A 25,462-nucleotide genomic window follows, 5' to 3' on the forward strand; every position below is an offset into this window, starting at 1 on the left:
TGATAGTGATCAAATTCTTGATGCACAAGCATTCTTTGGAAAACAATTGGTTTTTCTGTCTTTTTTTTATGGTGATGCAGTTCCTCAACATTGACAGAAGGTTTGGGATAAGTTATCGAATATTGGCTCCTTTCCTGTTGAACCTTGGTTTTTGATTGGTGATTTTAACGAATTGGTTGGGAATCATGAGAGGGTGGTGCTTTGCAACCAACCTCTTTTTTTGTGCCTTTTATATTAATGCTTCGACACTGCGGGATACTTGAATTCCCTTGTTACGGTGAGCAGCTATCCTGGAGAGGTAACCAATGTAATAATCAGGTGGTTTGTTGTCAGTTAGATCGTGCCTTGGGTAATGAAGATAAGCATGGCTTTTTTCCAAACACAAAGGTGGACTATTTGGAAATGATTGGTTATGACCATTGCCCAATTTTAGCGACTTGTCTGAAAAGAGAACGGAAACGGATTAGGCAGTTCCGTTTTGATAAGTGCTAGTTGGGAAAGGATGGTTTATCAGGGGCGGTCGAGTCAGGGTGGAATAGTACAAAACACTCTCAGATACCAGGGTTTGTGGATAAGATAAAAAAACTGTAGGAATTCGATTTCTTGGTTGCGAAAGAAAAATATTCATACTAGTCCTTCGCTAATCTCTTCCTTGAATGCGGCTTTGCAGGAGGCGAAGATGGATGATTCGATTTCTCAGGGGGAAATCCGGAGTATTGAGCGGGAACAGAGGCGTATTGTGATGAGGAATTATACTGGCAACAAAAAATTAGAAAATTTTGGTTAAGAGTTGGAGACAATAATACAAAATTCTTTCATACCTCTACTAAGTAGCGGCGGGTGAGAAATAGAATTATTGGTTTATTTGATGCCAATAATGTCTAGAATGAATCGATCTCGGGTATGGAGAATATCGCTACTAAATAATTTGAGGAGCTTTTCAAGAAATCGGATGTCAGGGGTATTTCAGAGATGCTTGAGGAGATTACCCCACACATTCCAGACAGTATGAACAGAGATCTAACTACAGACATTTCTGAAACGGAAGTCCGAAAAGTCTTGTTTGCTATGCATCTGGAGAAAACTCCATGGCCTGATGGAATGACGGCTTTGTTTTTTCAAAGGTTTTGTTCGTCTTTTAAAGGGGATTTGGTGACATTGGTTAAGGATTTTTTTCAGCCAAAGTCACGTTTGAATGAGAAGAATATATGTCTCATTCCTACAATTGGTCGGCCGCGGCAAATGGCGGAGTTTCAGCCTATCAGTCTTTGTAATGTCAGTTATAAAATTATTTCCAAAGTATTCTTCGGCTTAAACGATTCTTACCATCCCTGGTGTTGGAAACTCAGTCGGCTTTTGTTTCTGGTCGTTTAATTACAGATAAATAATATTCATGTTGCTAAAGAGATGTTTCATGGGCTAAATACTAATCGACAGTGTAATTCGGAGTTTCTGGCTTTCAAAACGGACATGAGTAAAGCATATGATCTTGTTGAATGGGATTTTCTGGAAGCGGTTATGATTAGGTTATGTTTTGATAGGAAATGGATTTCATGGATTATGTGGTGTGTATCTTCTGTGTCGTGTCAAGTCTTTCTGAATAGTCAGCTTCGGGGTTCTATTATTCCATAGAGGGGTTTACGTCATGGGGATCCCCTGTCACTGTATTTGTTTATACTTTGAACAGAGGTTTTAATAGCAAATATTAAAAAGGCTGAACGGGAGAAGGAATTAACGGGTATCAAAATAGGTCATGATTGTTCCACTGTTTCGCATTTGTTGTTCGCTGATGATAGCCTGTTTTTTTTGTAAAGCAGAGGCGACAAAATGTAGACCGGTAATGGAAATTATAGGTAATTATTGTAAAGCCTCGGGCAAGAGGTTAATCTGGAGAAGTCTTCTATTATGTTTGATAAGAAGATTCCGTCTGACACAAGTGGTTAATCGCGAACTAAGGTTTTTAGCTATGTTAATGATCGTTTGGATGATCGAGTATATGGTTAGTCTGATAAGTATTTACCGAAAGGTGGTATGAAAGTTATGATAAAATCGGTTTCGATAGCTCTCCCGAACCATGTTATGTTGTGCTTTATACTTCCACAGGAGATGACACCTAAACTAGCGAGCGCTATTTCAAAATTCTAGTGGCAATCTAATGATAAAGCACGAGGTATGCACTGGGTACCTTTCGATAAAATATGCAGAGACAAATGTGAAGGGGGTTTGGGCTTCCGTGCCCTGGAACAATTTAATGATGCAATGCTGTCTAAACATGGCGGCTAATTCATTATCCGACATCCTTAATGGCTCGGTGATGTGAGGTCGATATTTTAGGAATAAACATCATCTTATAGCCAAAAAACCAAATTATCTTTCTTTTGCATGGAGGAGTATTTATTCTACCAAAGATTTGGTGGAACAAGGAGCGAGGTGGACGATAGGTTCTGGTTTTTCTATCTCGGTTTGGCGAGATCCATGGATACCGGATCATCGGCCAAGTCCAGCTAATGGTACGGGGAGATTGTTGCATCCAAATTTGATGGTTAACAATTTAATTAATCCACTCACGAAGGAAGGGAATTTGCCTATTCTCGAAGAGTTTATGGATCCAATGGATATACAGTTTATTCGGAGTATGGCGGTCAGTAGAACTTATAAACTGGATCGGTTAGTATTGCATTTTACTAAGTCAGAAAAGTATTTCGTCAAATCGAGTTATCGGTTTGCAAGAGAATTAACGAAGGATATCAAATACGGGCTCATGTGTTCGGCACTTCGGGCTCAAGCTTGGAAGCTTGAAGTTCCTCCGAAGATCCAACATTTCTTTTGGCAGATTGCCTCCGGTACTCTTCCTGTGTTTGAACGGATTGCTCATCGGGGTGTCTGATGTGATACTTTGTGTTAACGGTGTGATTCTGCAATAGAGACTATTAATCACGCTCTCTTTGATTGCCCCTGTTTGCGCAGTATCTAGGAATTGTCTTCGCTGTCGTTAGTCCCTGATGATTTTCCCCCTCCCCCCCCCCCATCAGTTCTTGATTTCTTTTTTTTTTCCTTCAAGAATTGAATTTGAGTTAAAACCGAGCAATCCATAGCGTATCTATATATATAAAGTTGGTTTTTGTCTCTTTTCTTTTCTCCACCTCATCACTTTTATCATTAAAAGAACATAAAATAAAGTTAATGCTTCAACTAATTCACTCATTTTTATAATATTTATATTATTATAAAAATAATAATTCCCAATAATTTAAAATAAAATATAAACCAAACACAAAATGAAAAAAAAAAATACTACCATAAAAATATCAAAGAAAATATGAATAGAGGTTACATAATAATTGTGTAAATATTTGTATAAATTCATGTTATCGATTCGAAATAGGAGAAAAATATAGCTATCATATATTTAATGAAACAATAGTACTTTTAAAAGTTACAATTATTATGATACAGAAAATAAGAATTTTTTAATAAAACAAACACAAAAATTTAAAAGTTTTTAAAATCAAGAGGTTATTAAATTCTTGGTTTTAAATTATAAATTCATGTTATCGATTAAAAGTCAGTGTATATTATTATTTTCAATTACAATGTAATATAATTAATATATATATATATATATATGTGTGTGTATTTAAAACTTGAGACTATTTTGTTAGTGTTAAATTATAAATTCATGTTACCAATTAGAACCAGAAAGATATAGTGCATATTATTATTTTGAATTCTAAATAATATAAATAATTAGAATAGTTTGAGTGATCCATGTTATTTATCTTTTTTATAATCGAAAAATTATGAAATTTGTGAAAATAAGTATATCCATGTTACATTCACTAATATGTCAAATAAATTTCGCGACAAAAAGTGTAGTACATTACTTACCTCTACGATAGTAAGTAAAGATCTTTCAACCGATAAAAAAAAAAGAGTACTGAAAGATGAAAAAGATGAAAAATATTTATGATATGTCATCATAATCAATATATTAAGGGACCGGGAAGAAAACACTAAGGAAAGTGCGATTTCAAGGGGAAAATAAGGAAAGTGCGATTTCAAGGGCGATTATAGGTTTTGCTGAGTCCCCTCTCACGCTAGGGTTTGTGTGACGGCTACAGCTGGTGTGCCTTCATGTCGGAGGTGGATCCCCCTCAGGGGGATGAGTCCTCTTCGCATAACAAGCAACAGTCTTACGCAGCTGCAGTGAATAAGCGTCCATCGCTTAAGAAACATGATTATGAAGTTAGTTTGGTTGATGGTGTCCCAATGATTGCAGTTCCTGATGCGGTGCTTTAGGGTTCGGTTCCCCTATGGGATGACTTTCTGGTGGGTCGGTTTCCTTCAGCGGCTCCACACGTTGTAAAAGTTCATGTAATAGTCAACAAGATTTGGCCTCTCGGTGATAAGTCTGTCCGTATTGATGTCTATGAGCACTCTGCAACTTCTGTCCGGTTTCGCATTCGTGATGAGGATACACGGAGGAGAGTTTTGAGACGAGTAATGTGGAATATTGGGGGAGTACCTATGATGCTAGCCAAATGGTCCCCCCTTCCAGAAGATGCGCAGCCTGTTATTTCATCGATGCCCTTGTGGGTCACTCTAATATGGTCCTCACACTATGTTTTCCTGGGAGGGTCTTGGTTTTCTGACCAGTCCAATAGGTACACCTATTCGGTTGCACCCGGACACTGAGCTCTGTAGTAAGTTCGGTGAGGCTAAGGTATTTCTGCAAGTCCATCTCACACAAACCTTGCCTTCCAAGTTTCGTTTTCAATTGACCACATAAGAGGATGTTACTGTGGAGTTCACGTACCATTGGATCCCACCGAATTGCTCTCGATGTCAGGGGTGGGGGCACACTAGTGATGATTGTATGTCTGTTCCAGTGTTGCCAACAAAGGTTTCTGAAGTTGCTCCTGAAGAAGGGGAAATCGTTTCACCAAATAAGGTTTCAGAGGCAGAGGTTCCTCCTCCGGTTCCAATTCAGCTGTATGCCGCTCTCGCTCCTAATGGTGCAAGACAGGAAACACCCTCTCAAGTGGATGATGCTGCAGGTTGGTCGGTTGTATCCCCAGGAAAGGGGTGCAAGAGCTCTGACAAAGCTCGTAGTCCGCCTGCTGCTGGACACTTTACTGTTTCTGGTTCTTCGAGGTTCTCAGTCCTAGGGGATATCGGGGATGTTGGTGTCTCAGACGCGGCTAAGTCTGATCATCCGGTAAATGCCACAGGGAATTTTGTTACTACTGCTAAGCCTATTAAGCTAGCAAATGCGATGGAGGCTCCCATTCGAGCCTCATTGCCGCGGCAAACAAAACGATTAAACAACTCTGCTTCGGAGTCTTCTTCTCAGCAAGGGGGCACCTCCTGGTATCTCGAGCAAGAAGAACTCACGTAATCGTCATTAATGTCTGTTTTTTTTCTGGAACATGCGTGTCTTTAACAAATCTAAAAAACATTCTATTGTTCGTGATTGGTTGCAAACTGAATCTCTGCAGTTTGGATGTTTACTTGAAACGCGTGTCCAGGAAACTAAGGCCCCTAGGATCATTACTTCAGTGTTCCGTGTATGGTCTTCGATTACCAATTATGAGTTCAATACCCTTGGTCGAATTTGTATGGTCTGGAAGGAAGATGTGCGTGTAACACCAATCTTTAAGAGTGGTCAGGTTGTCACCTGCTCAATTCTTTTGCCTTGTAACACTACGAAATTTTTTATCTCGTTTGCATATGCATACAATCTGGCTGAAGAAAGGAAAGAGCTCTGGGAGGATCTAAAATCTCATTTTGATTCTCCACTTTTTGCAAATAAGCCTTGGCTGATTGTTGGAGATTTTAATGAGATACTTGATGGAGTCGAGCACTCTACTTATGATGATAATCCCTTTGTCACTAGTGGAATGCGTGACTTTCAGGATGTAGTATGTCACTGTTCTTTAACAGATATGCATTCTCATGGCCCTCTATTTACGTGGGGAAACAAGAGAGATGAAGGATTAATCTGAAAGAAATTAGACCGTATTCTGGTTAATGAGGTTTGGAGTCGTTGCTTTGTCGATGCTTATGGCATCTTTGAATCTGGTGGGTGCTCTGTTATCTACGGTGCAGATTTTCAGTGAGGAATCAAGTTTGTAAACCTAGGGGGCCTTTTAAATTTTCAAATGCTATCATGTCATGTCTGGAGTTCTTACCCACGCTGCAAGCTTTCTGGGATAGTTCGGAGAGTCTCTATCACTCTACCTCTGCTATGTTTCAATTTGCAAAGAAGCTTAAGGCACTAAAACCTCTCTTAAGGTCTCTAGGTCGTCAAACTCTTTGCAATCTTTCAGAGCAGGTGGAAAATGCACACAAAGACCTCTGTCAGAAACAGCTTGCTACGCTCTCTAATCCCACGTCTGCAGCGGAGGAGGCTGAGGAGCAGGCTTTTCAGCGGTGGGATCATGTGTCTGATTTGGAGGAATGTTTCTTGAAACAACGGTCAAAGTTGCACTGGTTGTTGGTAGGGGATAAGAACAATAATTTTTTTCACAATGCTGTTAAATCTCGCCAAGCTCTTAATGCTATTCGAGAGATACTTTTTCAGGATGGCTCCACTGCAAAAACTCAATCGGAGATTAAAGATGAAGCGGTCAGGTTCTTTAAGGAGTTCCTGACATATGAGCCAGTTGAATATGAGGGTATGAGTGTTGCTCAGATAGAGGAGTTGGTGACATTTCGTGTTTCCTCTGCTCAACATGAGGGTTTATTGAAGGTGGTTTCTGAGGAAGAGATTCGTCGAACGCTGTTTAAGATGCCGGTAAGTAAGTCACCTGGTCCAGATGGTTACACCGTCGAATTTTTCAAGCAAGCATGGTCGATATTGGGCAAAGACTTTGTTGTTGCTGTTCAATCCTTTTTCCTTAAAGGCTTCCTTCCAAAACGTGTAAATTCGACAATCTTGGCCCTTATCCCAAAAAACATTTGACTCTCAAGAGATGAAGGACTACCGACCTATATAGTGTTGTAATGTGTTATACAAGGTCGTCTCCAAGATTATTGCTAATCGTTTGAAGCTTATATTGCCCTCATTCATCGCTCCAAATCAGTCAGCTTTCATCAAGGATAGGCTTATGATGGAAATTTGTTGCTTGCTTCAGAATTGGTGAAGGATTATCATAAGGAGTCTGTCTCTCCTCGTTACATGATGAAGATTGATATCTCCAAGGCATTTGATTCAGTGCAATGGCCGTTTCTACTGAACATCCTCAAAGCTATTAATCTTCCAGCGGATTTTATTCATTGGATTGAACTCTGCATTTGCTCAGCTTCCTTCTCTGTGATAGTCAATGGGGAGCTAGCTGGTTACTTTCAAAGCACGAGAGGTCTGCGGCAAGGATGTTCTCTGTCCCCTTATCTATTTTTCATTTGTATGAATGTGTTGTCTCTAATGTTGGATAAGGCTGCTACTGATCATCGCATTGGTTATCACCCTCGTTGCAAAACAATGAATCTCACCCATCTCTGCTTTGCTGACGATATTCTCATTTTTTCTGATGGGAGCTCACACTCTGTTGCAGAGACATTAGCTGTTTTTGATTGGTTTGAAGTTGTATCTGGCCTCAAAATTAGTCTCGAGAAATCCACTCTGTTCATGGCTGGTTTTTCTTCCCAACATCAGCAAGACATCCTGCAGCACTTCCCGTTTGCTGTTGGCTCTCTCCCTGTCCTGTATTTGGGGCTTCCCCTCCTCACTCGTTCTATGAAACATGCTGATTATCTACCTCTACTTGAACGCATTCGCCTTCGTATCTCCTCCTGGAAAGGACGTTTCTTGTCTTTTGCGGGCAGGCTTCAGTTAATCAAATTAGTGTTATCCAGCTTAACCAACTTCTGGCTCTCTGCTTTCCGTCTGCCGAAACGGTGCCTTCAGGAGATTGATAGCCTTTTCTCGGCTTTCTTGTGGTCTGGTCCGGACCTAAACTCGAAAAAAGCAAAAATCTCTTGGCTTGATGTGTGTAAACCAAAGCATGAGGGAGGTTTGGGGCTTCGTCGTCTACAGGATACAAATACAGTTTGCATTTTGAACTCATTTGGTTTCTTGTGTCTGCTAGTAACTCCCTTTGCGTCAACTGGGTTCGAAAAAACTTGGTCCGAACTGGCTCCTTCTGGTTAGTTAATGAGAGGAGCGTTGGTGGATCATGGATGTGGAGGAAGATACTGAAGTATCGTGACCTTGCAGCGACTTTACATAAAAAGGAGATAACAAGTGGCACTGAAACGTCTTTTTGGTTAGATGTTTGGAACCCACTTGGTCAGTTGTTTGGTCAACTTGGGAACAGGGGTAGCATTTATATGGGGATACTACAACAGAGTACTGTGGCAGAGGCCCTTTCGCATCGGAGACGTAGGCACCGTGTTGACATACTGAATCAGATTGAGGATATTCTTGACTATATCCGTCAATCAGTGCAACTTGAAGGTGGTGATCGCTCTCTCTGGAAACAGAAGAACGGTTCTTTTAAGAATAAATTTTTATCCTATGATACCTGGTGTTTGATACGGCAACCAAATGCGCCCTGTGACTGGTCTGCAGGCGTTTGGTTTACCCACTCAACACCTAAATTTTCCTTTATCGCTTGGCTTGCTTTCCATAATAGACTCTCTACTGGTGATAAATTGGTTAAGTGGAACACTGCTGCAAATGGAGCTTGTGTTCTCTGTCAGGGTTATGGGGAAACGAGAGAACATCTATTTTTCTCCTGCTCCTACTCTTCAAGCGTGTGGTCAGCTATGGTTCAGAGATTGCTGGGGGTTCGGTTCACCACTTCCTGGGCAACTTTGGGTCCTATGCTTGTTGACTCTTCTACTCCAAGGCTTCAACTCTTTGTCCTGCGCTATGTCTTTCAGTCTACTACACATAGCATTTGGCGGGAACGTAATGCTCGAAGGCACGGCGAAGCTCCTACTCCGTCATCCTCCCTCTGCCGCTTCATCGACAAGAATATCCGCAATCGTTTACTCACACTGACAACCACCTCTGGCTATGAGGATGGTCTTCAACTTTGGTTTCAAACTCATCCTCTTTCTACTACTTTACGCTCTTAATACTTTTCGATTTTAAAACGTTGTTGTGAATTGTAAAAACTTCTTCGGACTGCTGTTTTTTTGGTGAATATAATTTAACATTCATACAAAAAAATATATATTAAGGGACAATTGCATTTTTTATACCTTTATTTGGCCTTGAATGCAATAATAGACCCATATTCGATATTTGATAAACATAACCACTAAGGGTATTGAAATTACAGTTGACTCCCTTACGACCAAACAAAAAACAGAAGCCGAAATGACAGATGTAACCCGGAGAAAGTCTGCAATAGATTTCTTTAAGGTCGATTGCAAATTAACGTCAACTAGAAGACATAGCAATATGTCTACTCCTTAATTATAGTTTAAATTTTAATTTAAAAAATCATAAAAAATAATTTGATAAATCTATTGACCAAATAATAACCACATAGACTTCCTGCATTGAAATAAAATAAATTTACATATAAACGAGTCAAATTAAGGGAGGAAAGGCTGATTAGGTTAAAATTATTTGATTTAGGGTTTGATTAAGTAGACTATTGGTGGTTGACTTTGTTATGCCATCAACTATTAATAATAGTCTTGGGCGTTCAGTCAGAACCGAGAGAACCGAACTGATTAAACCGAGATGTTCGGTTTTCGGCAGCATCTGTGAGAGGATCAACAAACCGATCGGCGAAATTAATTTGGTAATTCGGTTACCGGTTCGGTTCGGTTCGGTGGGGCATAATCTTCAAACGAAATTTAGGAGACTGAAATTTCAGTCTAGGGACTCGAAACTCGATAAAGTTTTAATTTCAAAATTGACCACATAGTAGACTTTACATGATATTATGACGGTTAGACTAACAACTGAAGTCTAATTTCGCAAAAAAAAAATCAAGGAAAATCACAAAATCTACCGGAAAATAACCTTATCGGTGGTTGTTTCGCAATGTCAAGCACCGAGGACGTCGTCTTTAGTCACCACGGAAGAAACGCAACACCAATTTAATCACTATCCAAGAACCATGACATATAACAAGATGAATGCACTTGTAAATTTTATTGGATTAAAATGGAGAGGAGATGGAAGAAAATGAAGTTCTCATAGCATTGGGTGTTATTTAAGCTTACAAATTCAGGTTGTTGAAGCTTTAAGAGCTTTAAATTTGGTTGTTCATGATTATTGGAAAATTGATGGCGGTGGCACAACCGTAAATAAAAAAAGATGAGGATATGGATGTAATAAACATTTTTGCAAGAAATCCAAATAAATCAGAAATAATGGCATTTTTGTGAATACAATGAACACATAAGAATTTAATTGGGTGAAAGTGACAAATGGTTGAGAGAGAAAAATAGGTGGTTAGTTTTGCAATTGACTTAAGTTAGGGCTCTAATTTTGCAAGCACCCCATATATTAAAGTGAGATAATAAAATATGACAAGGGAGTAGATGTAAGAGATGAAGAATGTATACCAAAAAAATAAAAATGAAAAGAATTTACTGTAAGAAATGTTAAAAAAAATAGATAAGTTATATATCGCTTAATAAAATAAATTTGACATCTATATAGATTTATATTTTTTATATTGAACAATTCTAATTATATTCAATGGTTTGCATTCATAAAAAAAACTAACGAGCGGGTTATAATTTTAATGCGTTCTATAAAAAATATGTTGATTATTAATTATGAAAAGAAACTGAGTACGGGAAGGTGGAATTTATGTTTCATCTCAAAAAGGAGAATTATCCCACATGAAGAGAAAAAGAAAGAGAAACTAATGTTGAGGCTATAAAAAGGAAGCGAGTAGGACAATAAAAGTCATACATTTCTCCGCCTTTTGGGTAATATTGGAAAAACGCCAAAATCAATATCAACTATTTGTTAAATAATTTTTTATACCGAGATTTTAATATCATGCAAATAGCAACCTGAATTGTGTTAAAATCTAAATTTTCATTTTCTATCGAAATTATATGAAATGTTGTCAATTCCAATATCTGTTCGAACGATGGTAAGATGGAGTTTAACAGTGCTGAGTCAGACGACTCGTGGTGTCCACATAGCACGAAATTGACTAAAATGATATTTGTTAAATGATTTTTTATACCGAGATTTTAATATCATGCAAATAGCAACCTGAATTGTATTAAAATCTAAATTTTCATTTTCTATCGAAATTATATGAAATGTTGTCAATTCCAATATCTGTTCGAACGATGGTAAGATGGAGTTTAACAGTGCTGAGTCAGACGACTCGTGGTGTCCACATAGCACTGAAATTGACTAAAATGATGTCATTTTAGTCATTTTTGGTGTGTTTTGGCTGCTAAGAAATGGCTAAAACGACGTCGTTTTAATTAGTCGGTGTGCCATGTGGACGCCAAAAGTCGGCTAACTCATCACCGTTAAACTCCGAACTAATACCATTCAAACATGTTGAAATTGACAACATTTCATATAGTTCAAGATAGCAAATTTTAATTTTAACACTGTTCAGATTGTTATTTGCAGAGTATTCAAGTTTAGATATAAAAAAATGTTTTGACAAATAGTTGAAGTTAATTTTTGTCATTTTTCCATCAAGTGTAGTATGTGTTCTTATCATTTTAATATCTCACATTCACTTCTCGAGAAGAGCTTCGATTTCCATAGTCGTCCGTTAATGTTACTTGGATCGCATGTTACCACTAGTCATTCATATGGAGATGTAGTATACTATACGTTAATAAGATAAGATCACGTTAACACTTTTAAACACCGTTCCAACTTCCAACTTTAAACATGGACGTTTCTTTGAAACCACATTTTACAAATAGAATATATAAACAGCAAGTCATTTACAAAGAAAAATGGATCAGACTCTAGCATAGAGCTAATCATGTACAAAAGCTTCATGGCTATCAATTTCTGCATTGGTAAGCGTGAGCGTACGCTGAAGCTTCCGAGGAGAGAAAACTTCAACCTCTACCACAAATGTAGCTGTGACCGGCCGGTGATCGGAGAGTTTAATTTCACTTCTTCTGTAACTCATAAGCTTCATTCCTTTCCCATACCATATAATGCGGTCACACCTGAACCAAAATTCAGTTTTAAGTACATATGATTTTTTATAATAATAATGCATTATCACACATTATGTGTGAGTGTGTGAGAGCGGTACATACCAGGCTGGTGTCCGTTTCCCTGACTTAGGATCATTTCCTCCGTAATTTTCTGAATCAAATTCGTATTTGTAAGTAGGTGGAAAATCTAGTGTTCCTTCTGACCATCCCTCGAATACACGGCCTTGTCTCATTTCTCTTTTACGCTAACCAAAGATTAATAAGATATGAGTTTAAATAAAGTCATGTTTAGTAGTATGGAACTAGTAACCGTACCTGGTCCTTCTCAGCTAACTTCTTCCAATCCTTCCTTGCAATAAGTTCATGTGTCTTCTCATACGATAAGTTTATCCGATAGTTCAGATCTCCCAGCCATATTATTCTTCTGTAGAAGAACATACATTCATCTTGTTTAAAAGTTCATATCAAGAAGATAGTGGCAACTATGAGGAATAAAAAAGCATACTCGTGATCACGGATACTTCTTGGAAGTCTCGTCGCGCTAAGAGAATGAGGATGAAACTGCGTTCTTCGGTGAATGTCACTTACATCAGCGTTTCTTTTTCTGTGATCTCCATCTTTTTCCCCTGATGCTAAATGTGTGCACACAAAACAAAAAGGTGTCTGATAGACTGACATGCTCACAGACACAGATCCCTGTAAAAGTCCAAAATGTGAATTGTTACAATCCTCTCAAGGTGTACTCATAAATCACGCTTAACAAAGAGAACTATTGAAGACCTTGTTACCAATGTAGCCCATAACACCAACACCAACAGTAGAAACACTAAGGTTTCGTATGTGTTTACGTAAGCTCCTCCGTACCCATATGGTAAGAAAAACTCCAACCATCTGTTTACTTACAATCCGTACATACAATGGTTTTCTCACATTCATGAGAGGCTTGAGATCTAAATCCGAAAGTAGAGGCGTCTTGTTCTCTCCATTCTTGTTGGCAGTTGCTTTGAAAGAGCTATAATTTTTGAAAGGCTTTAAGGAACAACGTCTTTCCCGAACATGTTGATTTAACAATCTCAATGGAGGTTCTGGCCAACTCAAACCAACTCTTTCAGAGTAACTAAACCACCGGCTTAAACTTTTTGCACGTGTGGAACCATTCTCAAGCTGCATCGAAAACAACCTGTCCAACGTCTTTGGCGATGAGAATTGCCTTTGCAGATACTCTTGTCTTGGCAAGCAAGATCTCTTATCGTAATTAGTGTCCACAATACCATCATCGAAGCTAAAGTTCTCATTAACCGAATGAATCACATTGCAAGTATCAAAAATCATATCTTCTACTACATCAGTGACTTCTTCAAATGGTTTAAACTTCGACGGAGAAGGAGGATCACTGTAACTTACTATCTTAACCTTTCTAGGTCGAATCCTATTTAAAGCATCACGTATAGTGTCTTCCCATTCAGAAGCTGGCCGGTCATCTTCAATACCAAAAATGTTTCCAGCGTTTAGTGGAACAATCTCCTGAAGACTGGAAAAAAACGAAAAACAAATCAAGAAACCTCGAACATGTTAGAAGTAAGACAGATTCATGTGGAAACCGTACCCGAGGACATAAATGTCTGCAGGTTCAATAGTGTCAACCCAACCATCAATATCTAAGTCAGCAGGTGGAACTCTTCCTCCAACATTCCAAGTTCCAACACAGATTCTAGCTACACCAAAACCACACTATGGGTGAAGTAAAGCCACCACATACATAAAGAGGCTATTGCACAAAAACTAAAGACTTCAAACCAAATCTCAAAAATCAAAAGACCTGATAGCTTTAGTGTCCATATACTGCCCCCTAAACGTTTCTGAATTCCTTCTTCTCAGCCTTGGTTCAGAATCTAAAACATTCCACAAAAACAAAGACTTATCTAAGAACAGAATCAAATCCGCTGTCTTTGGAGCATCGATTTTTATAGGTATAGAACAAAATTACCATTATTATCAACATGATCTTCAGTTCCTGTAACTCAAAAACAAGATTTTTCGAATTAGCAACCAAAATGGGTTTATACAGAACTGAGTAAAATTTTGTAATTTCCTAAAAACTAAACCTTCAATGTCAGAATGAGCAACACTATCATCATCATCTTCATCATCATCAGTATCATCAGTATCAGGGGAATGATCTGATTCAGTAGCTGAGATATTAAACCATTTTCGTAGGAGAAAACGAGCCCAGTAGAGCTGTAAGCAAGACGAAGAAGCAGAACAACATACTGTTGTAGCCCAACCCTTCTGCAAATTCCAACTCCATTACACACACACACAAATTCAAGAAACCCCTAAAATATGAAAATCAGAGCATAGTGAAGACAAAAAAAACAGAGATCTGAGCGGTACCTCTGTTGGCTGCAATTGGGATCGTCCAGGCGCCATAGAACTCTTCTTAAGGACCAAATCTAATCAAAAGCAAAGAAGTGAGGAGAGAGGAGACGGTTGAAAGATATTAGCGAACCATTGTTTGTTGTTGGTTTTGACTTTGTGGTTTTGTTGAAAATGTAAATTCAGACAAAACACACAAAAGTTATGATTAATCAGGGAATTGGCCGGCGTTTAGGATGGTGATCACTGATTGGTTGACCTGAACCATTTCTTCTATAGAATTTAAAATTGTTTTTTTATTTGGAATTCTTTTGTTTGTCAATTTCTACTAAACGGAACCTAAAACAGGGGAGGAGGAACTAGGATCTAGGAAACATCTAAAAGCCGCTAGAGAACAAAAATAAACAGGACATCGAAGAAGAATGGGACAGCTCTAAAGTGTAAGTGTATCAGGAATGTACCAATTATTGTATCAAGAAAAATATGGCTCAATTTAGCAAAAGACAAAAGTGTTAAAAAAAATTTCTCCAACTAAGTTTATTCACATTAATTAATTTGATATTTAGAGAATTTCTTAAAAAGCTAACAATGTAAAAAATGTGCGTATTTTATGTATTTGTGTATTTTATACTGTATGTACTCTTATTCTTATTTGCAATGTTTGTCAAAAAAAAAAAAACTCTTCTTTGCAAATGTTATTTCCAGTTTGAATATTGGTTTTTAAAACTAATATGTACAATTATTTGTAATAAAAATCATTTATGAATTTTATGTCAAATTTTTTTTGTTAACAATATAATGAATGATTTAAAGACAATAACAGATTCAGTAGAGTTAAACTGATAAGGGATAACAATATAGACATTGGTCATATATGGTAGTGACATCAATATCGTGAGACACGAGATGGAACACCAATGTAGAAGAATCTCTTATGTGACATAAGTTATGTCAAATGAGATCAGTTAAAAAAAATCATCACTTTACTTTATTTGCTTTTTGTTTGAGAAATAATTTTTCTTAAACACGCCCATACAAATGACATCGTTGACAAAATTAATCAAAGTCTGTATGTCAGATCAAATAAATATTTTTGTTTATTTCATTTGTTTTAACATTTTAGTTAAAGTCAAAGTCTATATGGTAGATTAAATAATTAATTTTATTTTTAAATAGGGTTTTACCTCAAAATTTAAAAGATAACATCATCTAAACTTAAACTACAAAAGGGATTAAAAATGCATAAAATAGATGTCAAAAAAATAAAATGCATCATCCCAAGATCAACAAAACCCCTATCACAAGTGATCACCATTTGTTATGAGCTTGTGATAATGTATTGGGTTAATTGCACCTACACCAACTTTGGATATAATTTGTTGCATCCATACCCACTTTGCAAATTTTATATACTTTGTTAAGTTTTTAGTTTATGTGTCATTGTTAGTTGGACAATTTTGTCCCCAAAAGAAGTTTGTGTGAAGAGGTAACTTTTAAGTTACCTAAAGTTTAAGTTTGTTTAATCTGCACCGTTAGATTAGAGGTTTTAGTAGATGAGAAAATTGTTAGTGGATAAGAAACAAGGGTTTGGCAGGTAGGGTTTGTGTTTTCAGGAAAGAGACATGGTTGTCCAGGTAGGATCTGGATATTCTGTGGATAGGGTAAAATAAAATGAATCGTGGATGGTTGTGATAATACTCTTTGGTTTTTTGATGCAGGGTCAAGATCCTAGTTTCTGTGTAGTAATTTCTGGGAGCTGGTGTTGTTCTGAGGACGGCGTCTAGGGTTTCAAAGTGGACAGTAAACTTTTGTCGCGTGTTGTTCCGTTGTCTGTGACGACAAGGTTAGAAGATTTAGAAGTTTCGGTGGTTGCTGAATTCGGTTTGGTGGACAAGAAGGCAACTTTGAGTTACTGCATCCAACCGTTGATAGAATTGACGAACGGCGTGAGGACGCCGCCGGAGGTTATGACAACAAATGTAGGTCTAGAGTATTATATTGAGATGTTGAGGATGAATCGTGGGCTGAATTTGTTTGTCTCATTTGAGGAGATTAAGAAGAGAGGATTGACTGACGCGATAGAGGATTCCGTTTGGGGAGAGGTCAGTCGTAAAAAACGTAGTTAGGGGTCGTGTGGTGGACTAATTAATAGCGGTAGTGAAGAAGGGTTTTTAAGAGAAGCATCTACGGCAAGTTCAAAGTCATTGGAATTTGAGACAACCCAGGTTGATGAAGAATAGATGGTTGAGGTGGCAGTAATAGAAGGGAAGATGAAGGGAAGTAATGGGTCGGTTTTGGGAATTGGATGTGGTTTGACATCGACACAATTAGGTTGTGTGGAAGATTGTGTAGTATTGGAGGATAGTTTTGAAGATGTAGATGAGCAAGAAGAATCTGTAGTAACATATGTTGATGTGACCCCAAGAAGCTATGATAAGGACTTTTGGGGGAACTTCATTGGCGATCAGTTTGGTCGGGTAAACGTGGTGGAGGTTATGTGTAACACATTCTCTTGCTTTGATCAGACTATGTTAGTTAATGGAGTTGTTCCTTTGAAAGAAGAGGATAAATCGAAGAGAAGTGGGGGTGATGCTGTTAATGTATCCACATGGTCAGAGGATAGTGGTCAGTATCCTGTTCTTGCGGTGGATGGTCGCAAACTTGGAGATATTGATGACGAGGAGTTTGATATTCCTCCTCTGTTTGATGACACATAGTATGTTAGGGAAGAAATACCTGATCTGGAGTTTGAGGATGATGAGAAAGGTATATATGAGGGTAAAGTTTTTGCAAACAGAGAAGATTGCCAGATTGCATTAGCGATATATGCCATCAAAAACACTTTCCACTTTACTCAGACGACGACAAAGAAAGAGTCATTTGTAGTTAGTTTCTCTGGTGAGAGGTGTGACTAGAGGGTACTTGCTTGTGAAATGAAGGAGTCCGACTACTATGTGATATGAAAAGCAAATCTAGAACACACATGCCCAATTGAGACAAGAAACAACTATTTGAAGAAAGCGACATCGAAGGTGATTGCAGCTGTTTACAAAGCGAAGTATAGTGATCCTACAAAAACTCCGGCTCCTTTGGATCTCCAGCAGATGGTATTAGAGGAATTGAGGGTAGATGCATCTTACAGCAAATGTTGGAGGGCGAAGGGGAAGGCTCTGGAGGGCATATTTGGATCGGATGATGAGTCTTACGAGGATCTTCCTTGTTATGTGCATGTTTTAAAAGAAGCTAATCCAGGAACTGTTACTGATATTAAAACTGAAGTCATGGAAGACGAGAGAGAAAGGTTTCTTTATAAGTTTCTGGCTTTCGGGGCATCCATAGAAGGTTTTAAGAAGCTTAGGCGTGTTCTTGTTGTGGGTGGGACCCATTTGAATGGGAAATATAATGGTGTCCTTTTGACAGCAAGTGGACAAGATGTTAATTTCCAGGTTTTTCCTCTAGCGTTTGCTGTGGTTGACAGTGAAAATGACGATGCTTGGACGTGGTTTTTTGAGAAGTTGGAACGAATAATTGCGGATAGTAAGAGTTTGACCATAATTTCATATAGAAACAGCTCAATATACACTACAAAGAAGAGGGTGTTCCCGATGGCACATCATGGAGCTTGCATAGTACATCTAGCCAGGAATTTTAATGCGAAGTTTCATAATAAAGTACTTGCGCAACTTGTGACGAATGCAGCGTTCGCCAATAAGGTAACTGGTTACCAAGATATCTATAGACAAATCAAAGCGAAAAATGCCAACTGTGTCGCCTATTTGGATAAAATTGGAGCAGCTCACTGGAGTCGAGCTTATTTTCAAGGTAACCGCTACAATCTGATGACATCCAACATTGCAGAGTCTCTGAACAATGTGGTAGGGAAAGCTAGATCATGTCATATTTTTGAATTACTGAAGTACATTCATGCGATGTTAAGTAGGTGGTTTAGTGCTAGGCGCAAAATATCAGGGAAGCAGAGAGGGTTGACTACGCCTGAGGTGGATAAACAGATGCAGAAAAATGTGGTTGGTGTTAAAGGCAGCAAAGTTGGAACTATCTCCAGTTGGAGTTATGAAGTAGTCGGTTTACTTAACGGGAGGCACCATGTACTGCTTGATATGAAGCAGTGTTCTTGTAAGCTGTACGATAGATTGAAAATCCCATGTGGTCATGCATTGCTAGCATTGATACGCGAGGCATCCCTTCTGGGACTTTGGTGGCTGACTGTTACAAGACAGAAACATGGAGATGTACTTATGAAGGGGTAATTAATCCTGAGAAGAGTGATTTTGAAATACCGGATGAAATTAAGAACCGTGTTTTGTACCCTCCAAAGGCAAGACGACCAGCTGGTCGTCCAAAAGAGAGCAGGATTCCGTCTATTGGAGAGTTGCGTGTAAGTGTTTCTTGTTAGTGCAATGTTGTATTATATTTGTTTAAATGTGTTTGTTAGTAGATATAGCGTTATCGTAATGTTGTGGTTCGTGTATGCAGAAAAATGGAGACGTGAAAACAAAAGTGAATCATTGTGGTAGATGTGGACAGACCGGACACAATAGAACAAGTTGTTCGAACCTGTTGCCATAATGATGACCGAGGTTTGGTGGTGTTCGACGAACACTAATTTTGGGAGGCTGAATTGGCGTGAAGCTAGGAGGATTTGGAGCGGGTAGGATTGACATATATGTGTCCTTATATTTTTTGATGTAAAAGGGAACACATAATCTTGCAAGACTATGACGCGTAGTAAAGAAATTAGGTAATCCACAGATAATAGGTTTCGCGGATAAGGGTATATTTTGGTCTAAGAGTAGCATTCTATTGGAAGTGACTTCGGTATCTATTTTTTGCTTGTTTGGGAAGAATGTGAAATTACAATGGTTGTTTAGTGAAATTACTTCGGTATTGAAATGTTCATTTCGGATAAACGATATTCCCATATGTTATCCACAAAATGAATGGTATGTGTTCTCAAAACTCATCCATCCATTAGTCAGTGTCCATGAATTTAACATATTTGAATATAATGTGTATCCACGTGGATATAATGGGAAACATCACATGAATCAGTTTGTAACAAGGGAATATGGTTTAAGTGGATGTGTGATTTTCATTGTGTGGGTGCCATCCACGTCATAATGACCACACGAATAGTGATATATTTGATTAAAACAAGTTATACGAAATCATGTGTGATAATTTCGAAGGCACTAATCTGTAGTTAGCAACCATTGTGTGATACTTACGAAGGCATTAATATAAGGGGAAGGAATTCGGATATAAACCATATATATAAAGTAGATAGATCCATACATAAACCACACATGTGGTATATGAAATAAGTGCAACATTAGGAATCCATAGGAGTTTGTTGTTGTGGAGATGTAAATAAACTGCATAATGAAATTACATTCGGTATCCAAAAGATAGACAGTAGGAGACTGTACAACATCGGGGAACCTAACTCCCAGTTTACACCAGTCAATAAGAGGGAGAACTTTACACTGCGCGGCATCGGCATAGACAACAACTCTAGTCTGTTCTAATCTCTTGTGCTCTACTTCGAGGTCGAGAAGTTCTTGCCCCAAAATTTGGTTCAGCTGGGAAATTTGCGCGTCGATCAGTTCCACCTGATGCTTAAGAGCGGTAGCCTCCTCCTTCTTCTTCATATGGTCATGGAGCATATGTAGGATTGATGTGAAGCGATCCTTTGTTTCCGCCTCAACCACTGCTCTCGTTTTACTAAACGCCTCAAACATCATCTCTAGTGCTTCCTCTTCCCACTCAAAGTCGGAATTGAGTTTTGGTCGTTTACCGGAACCATACTCTTCAATGTCTTCCCACTCGGAATTGAATGGGCGACGTCTACTGGAACTCTCACCGGCCATATCGTGAATCTGAAAAAGAAAACAACCGAAACGAACATTAAAAGGCGTGTGGGTTTACAAAAAACGGATAAACTGAAGAGTAGTAGAGTTTGGTGATTGCATGATGAAGTCGGAGTAAAATTGCAGATGGTTTTTGATGTAGGAAGAACTGATGATATTCATAAGAGAATGATTGAATATTTATAGATGCTATCCTCGGGGAGAAGATTAAGAGAAGGGAAGAATCGAAACGGCACATTGAAGGTACAGTTAACGAGACGGCAAATTGAAACTGGAGGAACCAAACGATACAATGAACTTGCAATGTAACTAGACGAATAAAACGCGACAATGAAACTAGAAGAACGAAACGTTACATCTTTCCGGCACATGTGGTCGTGCTAACAAAGCCACATCTTCGTGTCCACGTATGAACCATCCATGAGTAATTGGTGGCAAAAAGCCCCACAGGTTTCTGTCCACACAAAAGAGTCCACATGGATAGTTTTATATTAGAATGACATAAGGTGAGCGCCACTATGTGGGATACCTGGTAAGGCATTCCACGTAGTAGTGTCCACCGTTAATATAAGAGCTATCCATTGGACTTATCTTGTTTATTCAGATTCTATATAAACAAAGTTTGTATGCGATAATAAAAAGTTATCGAAAATGGTCCCGACATACAAAATCGTATGTGAGAACTGTTCTCATGGTAAATGCTCCCACGGGGTTATAATATGACGAAGACATTTCCCTCTTCGTCACAGTGCTCGTACACGGTTGAGTGACCGCGAACCAACGGATGTCCCAATCATGGAACCTCTTGTTCGACTGAATCCGGAGGTTTGGTTTTCTGGATTTTATACTTAGTTTTTGTTTCAGTGATTATATAGATCTGGGATTTTGATTTAGTGCCCTTGTTATCACTTCTATAGATTTCTACACCTAAAGATCTTTACATCCCTCCACCTATTCTGGCAAAAATAGTGAGTCTGGTAGCTCAGGACGGAATTAAACATTTGACGAACTGGGTTATAGCTGGCCGGGTCGGTAGAGTAGCAGTTCACTCGTTGGAAACACTTTCCTCAGTAAGATTGGATCGCAACTCAAATTTTGTGAAATGGTCAAGACCCTGGTCGCTGTACTACGATTTTTTTGGTTGGTGTCTTTATGCGAAGAATCCTTATGCATTGTATGTGAAGAGCTTATTCTTAGCTTTTCGATGCGGTCATTTGAAAGAGTCAATTGCATTGGTGAGTACAATAAAACATGTGTACCCAGTTGCTGAGTTGTTGTGGATAATGTTGAAAACCTGCGAAGGAACGTTGGATATGGATTTTTACTAGGGGTACAAGAAGAAGTCTCGTTTTGGTGATGTTGATATGCTGGCTGACTCCCTAATGTACCACATCCACAAGATGCGGCCTAAGCGATGGGGGACTTATTCTGGTACTTGGAAGTTTGAAGATGTGCCAAAGTGCAGTCTTGAACACGAGGCGCTGCAAGAATTCAATGGGGAGAGGTGTATCGATTGTATCTTTTTCTTACTATCTAGAGATATAATGCTTTTGTCTTAGTATTATTATTTGGTACTTTTTGTAATTTAATTCGAACAAACGACTGTGGTGGAATGGAATATTGGGTTAGATGTGCTTAGCTCTTGATGTAAGCACTGCACACTTATGATAAGCGAGTTAGAATTTGCTATGTAAGGATAACAACGAGTAGAACCATAAATAAATGGATTCTTAATTTATTGGTGTCCACGTGGATGATCAAAAATTTATCCAAGTCTAACCGAGAATTGCATAATAAGCAGGCAACAAAAGGATCATCTGTAAACATTTATGTCGGTAAATAGTTTTGTCGATGTGTCGAGTTAGTATGGGTCTTGTCTTACATGTTTTCAACATCATGTAGATAAAGTAGATAGCACAACTTTGTTGGAAATCTTTTTTAAAAAAAACGTAGGTAGTACAACCTATTTATCAGGATGACATATATGTCCAACAGATATCGAAGGGTTTAAAAGTTGGGATATGTGGGTTCTCTTTAATTGAGGTAGATTTTGACAATACTTTTGATGCGAGTATGAAAATTAGAAGTTTAGGAATTACTTTTGATGCCTAGAAATTCCCACTTGTCGACATAGTGTTGTATACCTACTGATCCATCTAGGTAAATGGGTCCACGATTATGTATCGTCCATACCAAACCATTGGACTATAAATATGTCGTTAGTGGAACTAAGTGGCATAATGCGAGATATATTTGGGGTTAGACTCAACATGTAACCACGTGGTTGGGTGTTTGTGGATTCAATTGGGACTGTATCATTGTTTGTAGGTTTTCTAACACGCAAAAGCTTACAATCCACATATGTATGACCATATGGATTCCATCAACATAATGTGGGATACATAATGAACCATCCACGTACTTGTGTCCACAATTATGTAGAGTTGAATAAAAATCCATTGGAGTATGTTTTCGTGGGTGTGGGAAATACGTGTAAAATGAAACCACATGGTCAGGTATTTGTGGATGGATGAGGGGATATGTAAAATTATTTGTGAGTATGGGTGTTAAAAACAGAGGTTGCTAACCACATAGGTTTTGACATGTCGCAATTAACCGATGGGAAAATACCCCAACAGCAATTAACTGAGGAAAAATATGAATTATAAAGGTTATAAATAAGAAATTTCAGGATAAGAAAGTTGAGGATAATATCTCTAATATATAAGAGACATACAACCGGAATACACAAGCTAGAGATAAGGACATTATATCTCTGGATAGGTATAGTAGATACACTCCATGCATCTCTCCCGATTGTATTCACCAAGCATGTCGTGTTGCCACCAGCATTCTGGGAAATCTTCAACACGCCAAGTTTTCTCGTAGGACCTTTTTTTTTTTTAGGTCCAATGATGTAGATGTGGTACATCAAAGAGTCCGACATTTTGTTTGCTTGACCAAAGCCGTACTTCTTACTGAAGTTCCATATCAAGAGTCCCAGCACAGGAATTCAACATTACGCACAATAATTCAGCCACTGTGTACACAATCTTAACCGTACCGAGCAAATCTATTGCCTCTTTCAATTGAAGGCATTGAAACGCAAGGAACAAGCTTTTTACATACAAATTATACGGATTATCCTCGTATAGGCACCATCCGAAGAAATCATAGTAGACATGTGTAGGCCTTGACCATTTGACAAACTCGGGATCACGATCCAACCTGACAAAAGAGAATGTTTCCGGAGACAAAGTAGCTACTCTCCCCGCGCGACCAGCCAGGATCCAGTTTTTCAGCGCCATCGGGCCTTCCTGAGATACCAAACTCACTATTTTGGCAAGTATAGGGGCTGGAATGTGCAGATCTTTTCAGGGAGGCTCCTTTATATTTATCCGGAGGTAGTATCGAGAAAAAAATTTAATATATAACATACCGATTCGCAGATCTGAAATTGTAATTGTAAAACGAAACTATAAATTAAGTTGAGCAATAGACTAGCGGATTGACTCCGGTTCGGGTTCACGATCACTCCTTCGTGTCAAAGCACTATGCGGGAGAGGGTAATGTTTGGTCGTTGTCAAAGGTGTAGGAGGAGGGCCGTTATTTGTTGAAGAACCATGTTTCCCCTTTCTTTGTGTTCTCTCGGGGAACAACCCGTTTATAAAGCAAACTTTCAAACAGTCATCAAATAATCCACATGGATATAGTTGGTAGAATGAGGTTGAGCTAAGTTCAGTCCACATGGATACAGTATGATGCCTTTAGTGTAACGAATACTTAAGTAGCCCTAACTATAAATGTCACCATATATAAAGGTTATGAACCTCTGAAAGGCAAAGACACTGTTGTGGATCTAAAATAACCTGTTGTTGCTGATGGACAATACTCATCGACATGAAGTGACCGTAAGTGTTAGATTCAGGGGCGGATCTAGTTGTATGAGGGGTGGGGCAAGTGCCCCATACTCATTTTCTTAATTCTTGTAAATATTAGCTAATTTGTGTGGTATATCTATCAAAATCAAGAAATTTTTTCAGTTTCTTAAGGTCGTGCCCCTGGTAAAAATGCTAAGTTGTGTAGTATATTTATTAACATCAACAAAAATATCATTTCTTTAAGATTGTGCCCCATATAAAAATGACTTCTGCATCTGCCACTGGTTAGATTCGTTTTATTTCATATCATAGTTGACTTGATTTAAGACTACCAATCATGTAACTTAATGACAGTTTGACAATCTCCACAATGATTTGCAGGTCGCATCCAATACCGAGTTGCACATGCCATCCGAGGTGCTTGCAAAAGTTGCCTCTTATTTGGGTGAAGAAGGTGTGAATGCGTTGAAGAACTTGTTAATTGCAGGTAACCAAGGAGTGGATGTTGTATACTCTAAGGAATGTCTCTCAACCGTCCGACTTGACAAGTCGGAAGATATCTTGTGGTGGTCAAATAAACAGTCGAGCTACTATTGCTTCTTCTCCAAATGTCTAGAAAAAGACAATCCGTACGCAGTGTGGGTGAATAATAACACTTGCTTATGCAGATTTGTTTGTGGCTGATATAGTTATCAAAGTTGGGCCCTCGCATATGTAGATGTGTGATCTACTGATATAGGTGCATTCATGGCCCTCGATCAATTATCACAGCCAAAGACGAAGTGTCGACTGGGTCATCCTAGATATCCACGGTGAAACTGTTACTTTGTTTGTTATGATGTAAAAAAAGTCTGTTGAAGTGTAGACTCGGTTGTCCCCAATATCCCCATTGTTGTTCGACTCCTTCGTGTCATCTTTGATGAACAAAAGTCTGTTGTTAATTTGTTAGATTTGAAAGACACCACACTTACATTAAGGTTCTATTATTTGGTGAGAATAACGTTATCCTTAAAACTATAGTAGCAACAAGTAACCACGTGGTTGGGTTTTTGTGGATCAATTGGGACTGTATCATTATTTGTTGGTATTGTTACGAGTCAAAGGTTGCAATCCACGTATGTATGACCATATGTATTCCATCGACATTGTGTGGAATACATAATGAACCATCCAAGTACTTGTGTCCACGAT

At 38.4% G+C, this 25,462-nt stretch overlaps 3 protein-coding genes across 7 annotated transcripts; 2 read left to right on the plus strand and 1 right to left on the minus strand.

Moving 5' to 3' along the window:
- The first annotated feature begins 8,181 nt into the window (after window positions 1-8,181).
- Window positions 8,182-9,084, plus strand: LOC147929758 (uncharacterized). Its single transcript, XM_087480709.1, has one exon. The coding sequence runs from the start codon at window positions 8,182-8,184 to the stop codon at window positions 9,082-9,084; it is 903 nt and encodes a 300-aa protein (XP_087336835.1).
- Window positions 9,085-11,782: 2,698 nt separating this feature from the next.
- On the minus strand, window positions 11,783-15,007 carry LOC104736970 (type I inositol polyphosphate 5-phosphatase 1). 5 transcript variants are annotated; one of them, XM_087480377.1, is made up of 11 exons: window positions 14,521-14,916; window positions 14,232-14,415; window positions 14,114-14,140; window positions 13,946-14,018; window positions 13,733-13,841; window positions 13,531-13,657; window positions 12,907-13,306; window positions 12,632-12,822; window positions 12,442-12,550; window positions 12,229-12,371; window positions 11,783-12,135 (listed from the first exon to the last, which is right to left on the minus strand). In XM_087480377.1, the coding sequence occupies exons 7-11, from the start codon at window positions 13,294-13,296 to the stop codon at window positions 11,937-11,939; spliced, it is 1,032 nt and encodes a 343-aa protein (XP_087336503.1). In that variant the 5' UTR covers window positions 13,297-13,306; window positions 13,531-13,657; window positions 13,733-13,841; window positions 13,946-14,018; window positions 14,114-14,140; window positions 14,232-14,415; window positions 14,521-14,916; the 3' UTR covers window positions 11,783-11,936. The 5 variants fall into 5 exon arrangements, 4 of the variants coding, with proteins under 4 accessions (XP_087336503.1, XP_087336504.1, XP_010455370.1 ...); XM_087480378.1 differs by having other exon boundaries at window positions 13,733-13,837; window positions 14,232-14,428; XR_759668.3 differs by having other exon boundaries at window positions 12,229-12,363; window positions 12,907-13,657; window positions 13,733-13,837; window positions 14,521-14,944.
- A 6,178-nt stretch (window positions 15,008-21,185) lies between these two features.
- LOC147929759 (uncharacterized) lies at window positions 21,186-21,949 on the plus strand. The gene is made up of 4 exons (XM_087480710.1): window positions 21,186-21,215; window positions 21,308-21,460; window positions 21,551-21,625; window positions 21,719-21,949. Exons 1-4 carry the CDS (start codon window positions 21,186-21,188, stop codon window positions 21,947-21,949), a joined length of 489 nt encoding a protein of 162 aa, XP_087336836.1.
- Window positions 21,950-25,462: the final 3,513 nt, after the last annotated feature.

Source organism: Camelina sativa, chromosome 13, assembly GCF_030686135.1.
Source record: "Camelina sativa cultivar CO46 ecotype springtype chromosome 13, ASM3068613v1".
Lineage (NCBI taxonomy): Eukaryota > Viridiplantae > Streptophyta > Magnoliopsida > Brassicales > Brassicaceae > Camelina > Camelina sativa.